This window comes from Pteropus vampyrus, unplaced genomic scaffold, assembly GCF_000151845.1.
Source record: "Pteropus vampyrus isolate Shadow unplaced genomic scaffold, Pvam_2.0 Scaffold35, whole genome shotgun sequence".
In the NCBI taxonomy this organism is placed as follows: domain Eukaryota; kingdom Metazoa; phylum Chordata; class Mammalia; order Chiroptera; family Pteropodidae; genus Pteropus; species Pteropus vampyrus.
This window is the reverse complement of record NW_011888816.1, coordinates 5,570,394-5,580,085: the sequence shown is the minus strand read 5'-3', so window position 1 is coordinate 5,580,085 and position 9,692 is coordinate 5,570,394. Positions and strand designations below refer to the sequence as shown.

Below are 9,692 nucleotides of genomic sequence, written 5' to 3'. Positions count from 1 at the left end.
GGGACCCAGATATTCTTCTCCTATGCCATCTGCCTGGGGGCCATGACCTCACTGGGGAGCTACAACAAGTACAAGTACAACTCGTACAGGCAAGTGTCGCACCAGCGGGCCTGGTGGACCTTAGAAATGATGATGATGTTTAAAGAAAAAAGAGAAGAAGTAGGGAGCGTGGCTTCCTTGTGTTGTGAATTAACTTGCTCCCTGACATATGTGTAACTTAGGGACTGTATGCTGCTGGGATGCCTGAACAGTGGTACCAGTTTTGTGTCTGGCTTCGCAATTTTTTCCATCCTGGGCTTCATGGCACAAGAGCAAGGGGTGGACATTGCTGATGTGGCTGAGTCAGGTATGGTGGTATTGGTGGCAGTGGTGGTGGGCACTGCCACCTAGTGTGTAAGCCGAGTACTGCAGGCATGAAGCCAGACCCCCCCAGGGGCTTTGGATGGGGGGGGACGAGCCTGGTTTCCAAAATGGACCCCCCCCACCAAGATGTCCCCCAAGTATTAAAGAGTACAAAAGCTAAATTTGGAACACTTTGATTGCAATTTGGCCCAAGGGGCGGCAGAAACATGGGTTTGGTTATGTTGGGGGAATATTTAGCTACTTTGGTATGGTCTTCCCTCCTTCCCCTCCTTCCTCAGCAAACTCATGGTTTCCAAAACAGAAAACCACTTTTCTAACTCAGGCTCAAGTCAGCCACCAATCGGCATTCCATCACCACCTTCTCAGCTTTGGTTTCTGTATTTTGCACTTTGCTCCCAGCGCGCTCCCTCTAAGCAAACCCATTCATTCACTCCACTGATGTTTATCGATTCATTGAGTCTCTACCCTGTGTCAGGCACCACCGTAGGCTCGGGGGCGGGGAGAGACAGTGGGCATGAAAGGCCGCCCTCTAGGACGGTGACAGGTCTGATCTGGGGGTAGGTTGTGGGGACACCGTCACCCTCTCGGCGTGGGCCCTGTTGGCAGGGTACTCCTCCCCAGGACACCCGGGAGTGGAGAAAAGAGTCTTTAGAATCACGGGCTCTGCAAAGCCTGGGATCTTAGGCTGACATCCTGGAGCTCCAGCAAGATGGTTTCAGAATCTGAGAATTATGAGGTCTTCGGTTGCTAGAATCCTAGAGCCTCAGAACCACGATATCTCAGGCGCCTAAATTCTGGGACTTGCCATGATGCGCTAAGTCTTGGACTGTCACCTTTAAAACTACAGTGGCTTAGGCATGAGAATGAGAACCTTAGGATCCCAGGATCCTCAAAGTCCACCTTCCTGGCTTCTCTGCCCTTCCCCGGTCCTGCCCAATTCACTTGGAGGGTGGCCATCAGTCGCCTGGAAGATTCTGTAATTTTGCGCACCCTGCCCTGCTCCTCCTGACCTCCTAACTTCTCACTTCTCTGTGAGGCCACTTGGAGGCACTGGGGGTCTTGGGCTCAGGAGCCTCCAGCCCCGAGGAAAGCATAATGTCCTGATTCCAGAGACCACCACGGACCAGGGTCAGGCACAGCGGGAGTCCCTGCCAGGGTGTTACCCTTGCCCATAGGGCCCTAGAGTTCGGGGGGTCAGGGGTACCTCAACATTGTGCGTTCAGGTGTCCACTCCACAGACAAGACTGATGGCCTGAGAGCAAGGGTCTTGCTCGGGCTGGTCAGGATCAGAGCTGGGGTCTCCAAGACAGGGCCCCTCTGACATGAGGGTGTCCCCCTTCCTGCCTCCCCATCCCACCCTCAACACATGTGACGACCTCTGGCCCACCCTGTGTGGGGACACATCTGAGCTCCCGTGACCTTTCTGAGCTCCTGGGTCCTACTTTCCTCCTCACTTGGCAAAGATGCTGCCAGGCCCCCTCTTCACACCCACAATGCAGGACGACGTGGCAAATCCACGCCTTGGCCCCACCATGCATTTCTTCATCGACCCTGGTCTCAAAGCAGACCTACAGACATAGTTTTCCCTCCCTGAGAGCCCCCCAAAGGCAGGCCTGAGACTGAGGACACAGAAAGTAATTCCAGAAATATCCACACCCACTCGGAGGTTGGCAGTTAGATTGGTGAAGTGAGACAGTTCGCAACTTCTTCGCAGGTGGCTTTTTTCAGTCCAGGGCTTGCAAACCGATTCTGATTGATTGGGAATCGGCAAGAGCGTGGAGTGAACTTGGCGGTGGGAGATATATATGGATATATAAGTAGCTCTTTCTCTGTGGACAACTAGGTATTATGTGTATGTATATATCGTCAACCTAAGTTGTTTTCTTCCTCCCGTCCACTTCAAAGACCTTGGCGTTTATTCCCCACGGTGATGTCTGAACAGCCGACACATCAAGGGTGATTATTTCTCTAATAAGCTTTTAACAAGCACCATATTGAGCCAAGTGCATGTGAACAAGATCATTATTTAGCTGAACGTAGAGAGGCGCGTTCTCTGCCGAGAGTCATGCAGAGGTGCTCGGAGCGGCCGCGTTATTTCACATGGACTTCTCTCTAGAGTTCACCATGCGCTTTTAGAGAAAGGCGCTCAGACCAGACCCTCTCCCAGAGGCTGGCTTGAGAAAGGCAAAACTGAAATACAGAAACGAGCACGTTGAGAACCTTCACAGGCCCCGGGGGGTGGGCGGTGGAGGGTGGGGGCCCCATTTTACATCTGTCTCACAGTCGGCTGGACTTGACTCCTCACGCAGAGCTGACGTGTGGGGGGACCAGGGGCCCCAGTCTAGGTGGAAGTGTGGCTTCCCAGTCCAACTTGGACTTTGGGGTTGGTACAAGCACCCCTTCCACCACTTCTCGTGAAGTTTTCTAGCCACCTGAGGATGCTCGGTCATGGTCAGGTTTTCCTTAGGTTGAGTGGACTCTGCACTATAAAAGGACTCACCCTTGACCACCACATTTGTGATTAACGCCGTGCGATGTGGTTTCTGGCTCCAATTTATTTCGAAGGTTTTTTTTTTTTTCTTTTCATTTTTAAACCATTCATTTGGTTCTGGTATCTGCTTTAAATATCCTGCCTTCAGCCCTTTTTGTTTCACATTTCTTGACTTTTTTTTTTTTTAAGTTATAGATTTTACTTTATATATTTTTTAGCTCAGGCCTTTTAGGCCTCCTTTCTTTTGCTGCTGCTGACCATCTCTTGGACCCACAGGTCTCAGTTACTACTCCATTCTTCCCCCTAAGCAGAACGGAGGCCAGCTGGAGATGGGGAGACATTTGTTTCTCCGTGTTTATTTCGGAATGTTTCTAGTCAGACAGGCAGGCATCCCCTGAGCTGGCAGGACTCCTGTCTCCAGATTCTGTCAGAGTCCCTTCTTGAGAAACCAGAAACCTTTTTCTAGGGAAATGGTGTCAGCATCTGGGAATCAACGCGAGAAGCTTTCTTGGGAGTCATGTACCGTAACCTGCCCCTCGCTTCTCAGATGGGGAAACTGAGGCCCTGTGAGGGCAGGTGGTGATATAAAGAGGAACTGGAGATGATGGTGTGACGAGGACTAGAATGTAGGCCATGGGCCTCCCAGGCCTGGGGTCTTACCCCGCGCATGCCTCCCTTCGGCTTTGGGCCTTAGCTCTGATTGACGTTGTTCAGGTGGGTGTGCAGAGGCACCCCGAAGAGACATCTGCCCTGCAGGGCGTGGTTGTCTATTTTTTTTCCTTCCCACTGTGTTTTAGTAGAAACTTTTCCTTGGCAAACACGGGATTTAGTAGTCAGATAACCAGAACCTTTCCCCTGCTTCCTTCCAGCAAATGTTGGCGTGGTTTGCTCTGGTTTGCGGGGCGGGGGGCTCCTTTTCTAAGCTGGCAGACTGAGTCCAGGCTCAGTCCCATTTTCCATCCCAAACCACCAACGTCTGCCCGGATTCTGATGTGTGAGGAGGCCACTTGTGCTGCTGCTAAGGAGACAGATGCTAAAACGGGGCCCCGCCTGAGCCCCAGTGCATCCCACCCAAAAGTAAGACAGACCCGGTCTCTACCACCGGGCGCGAATTCAGGCCTGGCTCCTCCCTGCACTTGGGGTTTGGGAGCCCTGCCTCAGACCCGGGTGTCTTTGTATGAGCTCCTGTGCTCTGGGTGCTCAGCTGCTGATGTGTCTCCCCCTCTGTCCCTCCCCATTTCTCTTCCCTTTAGGTCCTGGCCTGGCCTTCATTGCCTACCCAAAAGCTGTGACAATGATGCCACTGCCCACGTTTTGGTCCATTCTTTTTTTTATTATGCTTCTCTTGCTTGGACTGGATAGCCAGGTATGTACGGATTGAGGGGCCGGCCCGAGGGTGGGACTGTCCATGGGGAACTGGTTCTGGAAAAGCCTCCTCCTTTGTGCCATGTGTGAGGTCGTTATACCCTACCCACCTTCACATCAGACTTGCAATAGCTTCAGCTAATGAGGGCTCCTCCGGGCCCCCAGGAATGGAAAAGGCCTCAAAGCTCAAGTCGTTGACCTCAGCAAGGGGAAGTGGACAGTCGAGGGGTGTGGTTAAAACAAAGCCGTAGATGGGGAAAAAAAAGGGTGAGACTGAAACAGAAATGATGCGCTGCCGTGGGGTTGCTCGGCAGGGGCCCAGGAATGACACGGCTCCTGGGCAGTTTGGGCAAAAGACCAACAGCTCTGTGCACAAGGTAGTCAGTGCCCAGGCCGACACTGAGGGTCCAAAGTGGGGCCAGAGAAGCCTAGACCATGCACTGTTCTCTGCTTCCTGGAGCACATGAGTAGATGGGCGAGCTTGTCCTCACAGTAAAACCGAGATCCTCCGGTGCTTTCTAAATAGCTAAGCACTGGAGGACCTGGCTCAACCCTGCCCCGTCCTCTGGCTGTCCTGGCTTCTGCCCTCCTGAGGCAGGACTCCATTGAGGCTATTTCCTGTACTGGGCTCAGGACTCCACTGGGTGCTCAATGAGACCCAACCAGGGGCTGCATCTGCCCTTGGAGTAACACAGTTCCAAGCTTCCCATACCCCATGCTGCTGTGTGACGTTGGGCACGTTTCCTTCCCGCCTGAGCCTCAGTTTTATCATCTGGTAAATGGGTACAATCACACCTCCATGGCCTTGCGTGAAGCACCAGGCACCGTGCCTGGTTCAGAGAAGTCAGTAGTGCTTAGAGGATGGTTAGCATGAGCTCTCGGTTACCTGTCCCCGGGGATATGTGTATTTTCATTGGGGCCTTCTCAAGATGACAGTTTCGAGTACAGGTGTGACTCTAGAAGGGAGGAGTAATGGTGTGCAGAATGGGCTGGTCATGTGCCCAGGCCACTTAGAGCCCTGCCTATAGTGCTACCCAGGGGCCAGCATCTGAAGTCAGTCACTGAAAGCAGGCATGTTGCAGCCTCATGTGTGGTCTAGGGCTCTGGCTGCCTCATGGAAAGTCTTTGGTCACCTGAGACCCAGTGAGAGTTGGGAGCCTGTGGCCAGTCAGGAGAGGGCTTTACCACCTGTCCCGAGGGCAGCAGCCTCAAAGCCAGTGCCCAGGGCAGGTCTCCGGAGTCTCAGAGCCAGGGAGGAAAAAGTTTTAGAAGGTCAGAGGAGAGGAGGTGGTCCACCAGTAAGGTCAAGAACAGAACAAAGGATTTGGCAGAAAGGGAACCAGGATTAGAGGAGACAGAATAAAAACATTTGGGAGATTGAAAACAAAATACTTACGCAGTTGTCGATGGGCTCGAGCTGTGTCAACAGCAGGAGGACTCCATTAATCATTCCTAGTTAATGAGCTTGGCCTTCCGAGGCCCCGAGCAAATGGCTCTTATAACTTCTTCCAGACCTCTAAGTGAAAGCAAAAAACAAGAACAGAAAGAAGTTAATAAATGATGAAGCCTGATATCTCCATGGGCCCCAAATAGGCCTCTTGGGCTGTAGAAACTGCTTCATGAGCCAGCGGAGGTGGTTTTATTCATTAGAATTTCGCCCTGGGAGGCGGGTGGGGCTGGGCTGAGGTTGTGCACCTCTGAGCTAGGCCCCAGGGTGGCCAAGGCACTTAGGGACTCTCAATGAGTTTTCAAAGCTAGCCTAAGACGACGGAGTGGTTCTCTTCCCACTTCAGAGCGAGAAACTCAGAGCCCTTAAACGACCTGCCTATTGATGATAAACCACAAGGGGCACAGTAGGATTACACCTGGTGAGCTAAAGCATGGAGTCTCGGGTTCAATGGTATAGGTTGGGATCCCTCCTTTGCATGTGCTATGTAAATTTGGGGGTGGGGGGAAAGGTTTCGTTGATGCTAGTGACCACTACACACACCGTGAGCACCTCGATAGCATCAGAGCACTGCCATCGGAGATGTTCACATGGGCCAAACTTCGTGCCAGGCATTTCATGTGCATATGTGTAGTAAAAAACACAGAACATAAAACTGGCCAACTACACCATTTTTAAATGTGCAGTTCAGTGGCATTAAGTACATTCACATTCTCGTGTACCCATCACCACCTTCCGTCTCCTGAATTTTTCATATCCCCAAACTGAAACTCTGTTCCCATGACACACTAATGCCCCATTTTCCCCTCCCCAACCTGACTTTTTCTACATTAGCTCCTTAATCCGCACAGGCCCTGCTGCCTGGAAACCTGAGACTTAGAGAGATAAGGACTCCAAAGGCTGAGGTCAGGTCACGCACAGCTGGTTAAGGGGTGGAGCCACCACTTGACCCTGGGGCTTCCTGTTCCCAGACCTGCTAGTCTGAACCCCCTCCCTTTACCTTTGAGTTACCTCAACATAGCTTCTCCTTGTGGAAATACAGAGACCCACCGCCAACATTAGGCAGTGCTTCTTGCTGATGGAGAAATGTGACCCTTGCTCATTACAGGAAACATTTCTAGCATTTGAGGGAGCACTCTCTGGCTTAGGGGCCATCATACTGCTGAGTGTTTATTTGTGAAGTGGAGTCAGGATGTCACCCTTGTCAAGGCACATGCCTATAGATATCTGGCCTGCCCGAGAGGGATACAGTTTGTGAACAAACAGCATGAGCAGAGAGCACTGCCATCTGAGGCACCGCCCCCTAGGAGCTCACCCATTCCAGCCCCCTGACGTGAGTTAAGATTAATCACCTAATTACCAATTCACTTTAATGATTTCAAATCTTGTCTCAGCATCTCTGCTGAGTAGGCGAGATCTTCCCATTTTACAGGGGTAGCAATTGAGGCATGGGGAAGTCTGGATCACATAGCTATTAAGTGTGAGAGGTCTGTAGAGGCTGGTGGAACAGGGGTGGAGGTGGGGGTAGTGTTCTTTGGAAACGAGGAGCTTGTGCTGGTCTTGGCCCTGACTCACAGTGACATTGGATCTTCCTGTCTGTAATTTCCCTATCTCAAAAAAAGAAAGGACCTTTATTTTTAAATCTTTGAAGCTTAACATTAGAGCTACAGGTTTGCTATAATTCAGTGGCAATTTTGGCTCAGAATTCCTTTAGCTGTCATGTCATTCAGAGGTTAAAACATCAGCCCCTTGTATTCGGAACCCTATCAAGAACCTCTTAGTCATCTTTTCCCTAAATTTCTGGCAACCAACAGTCATTTCTCCTGCCCTTTTCAGCACATGAAAGGGATCTGCTCCTTGTTTGTATTCCTTGATCCTCCTGTGATGCATCCCAGAGAATAAGTGGTTGGACTTGTCTTATAGGAATGTTGGGGAAACATGCTTCCCAAAAGCCATTCCCAGATGAAAGAACAGAGCGTGGAGGTTTTGTCTTTACAACTTTTAAAGGAATCAGATCCACCACAGAGGGCGTTGGTTGGTAGGGCAATTTGTCTATAGCCATCCAAATGTAAAATGGGTCTACAAGCCCTTTAATGCTGAAGTTTCACTCGTAAATTATGCTATGGATCCATGTGCGCATGCACCGAAAGACAGGTGTAAGGGAAGAGGCCTCACTCAGGTCAGTAGCTGCAGAAGCTGGAAGCCATCTTTTGGGCACTGGTTAGGTCCATGATGATAAGTGTCCACAAGATGGAGTTTTGTGCTGCCGTTTAAAAAACAAGGCAACTCTCCATGTAATGATATGGAATAGCTTCCAAGATCAATTGTTGGGTGCAAAGATGGGAAGACTTAGAAAGATCGAGAGGCTTTCTAGAACGCTTCCTTACGTTTGGGAGCCCAAGGATGGAGTCCTGAAGTCATGACTGCACTGGGCTCGCACACTTGGGCATGTAGGTATGCACACACACATACAAAATCCCCAAAGGGTGAAAAATCACCACGTGAATCTGGTGGGGAAATTGAGGCCCAGACTTGCCCGGGGTTACCCACTCATTCTTCATGTGTCTGTTGAGCAACCACATGTGCCTAGCCCTGCTGGGCACTCAAGGCCTAGAAATGCGGGGGCACTCCTTCTGGCTTCAGAGAGGGCCAAGACCAAAGTCGGGGGAGGTTGTCGTATCGACACACATGTGCCTGTACACGTGCCAGGGCAGAGGGTCAGCATTGGCTTCGGAGAAGAGGTCATTTTTAGCTGAGTCTTAAAAGGCATTTCGGTGGTGGGAAGAGCCTCAGCAGAGATGCAAGGTGTGGAATATGGGAAGACCTGTATATGGACCACGGCGGCCAGCCCCCAAGCAGGCAGGTTCACACATTTGAACTTGACCCCACAGGCCAACTCCATGTGCCCAGCTCTTCTCTCTAGGCCGAGGGGGAGGTGCTGGGCATCTACCACTCAACTGTTCTCTTTTTCCCCTACCCAGTTTGTTGAAGTCGAAGGACAGATCACGTCCTTGGTTGATCTTTACCCATCCTTCCTAAGGAAGGGTTTCCGTCGGGAAATCTTCATCGCCTTGATGTGTAGCATCAGTTACCTGCTGGGGCTGACGATGGTGACGGAGGTAGGTGGCTCTCTCTTCTGGCACAAGGGGCTTCCCCTTACAGGGCCTATGGTGCCTCAAAAGCACGTCTCAGAGCCATTCAAGCCCACATCCTCTCTGTGGTTCCCCCAACAGCTGGATGAGAGGACTAGGGTGGGTAGCCTCCGAGTCCTGCACAGTGGAGAAGGACCCAGCAGTTGACGCAAATTCTCCCTCTCCTTTTCCTGTTACCATGGCAACACTGCTGTTCTCTGTCTCCCTCATCCTGGGAGGCCTAGGGGAGGGGTACTTCAGTTACATTCCATTTTAACAACAGCTCTGTTCACCCATGACTGTGTTCAGTGGCCCGTCACGGGCCTGGAGGGGAGGTGGTTCTTGAGGGTAAATACCGCAGGCAGTGCCTCGCAGTGTCCGGCTGACACAGGGAGTGTGTGCTATTCAGAGGGTGTAGCAGCCAGAGGTGGTCCAGAAAAGAAAAGGAATTTTTGGTTTTTTAAAATTTAGATTGGATTTTTTTTCCGGCTTTCTTGCAATACAATAGACAATCAGTTGCTCATATTTACATCGTACAATTCAATGAGTTTTTTCAATTATAGTTGGCATACGATAATATATGAGTTTCAGTTGTATAGCGTAGTGATTAGAGATCTATATAACTCACAAAGCGATCACCCCACTAAATCTAGTACCCTTCTTCCCCCTTAAATATTTATTACAACATCGTTCACTCTTTTCCTTATGCTGCACTTTATCTCTCCATGTCTATTTTGTAACTATCTATTTGTATTTAATCCCTTTGCCCTTTTCTCCATCCCATCTAGTAGCCCTCACAATAGTCTCTGTATCTATGAGTTTGTTTCCATTCTGTTGTCGTTGTTGTCATTTTCCACGTGTGTGTGAAATCACGTGACATCTGTCTATCTCTATC

At 50.6% G+C, this 9,692-nt stretch overlaps 1 protein-coding gene across 1 annotated transcript in view; it reads left to right on the top strand.

Moving 5' to 3' along the window:
* Positions 1 to 9,692, top strand: part of SLC6A6 (solute carrier family 6 member 6) — a 93,774-nt gene that overhangs the window by 66,452 nt on the left and 17,630 nt on the right. Inside the window, exons 9-12 of the mRNA XM_023529031.1 lie at positions 10 to 89; positions 222 to 346; positions 4,108 to 4,220; positions 8,648 to 8,785. Of these exons, the coding sequence (XP_023384799.1) occupies positions 10 to 89; positions 222 to 346; positions 4,108 to 4,220; positions 8,648 to 8,785 (456 nt within the window). The remainder of the gene's footprint in view (positions 1 to 9; positions 90 to 221; positions 347 to 4,107; positions 4,221 to 8,647; positions 8,786 to 9,692) is intronic.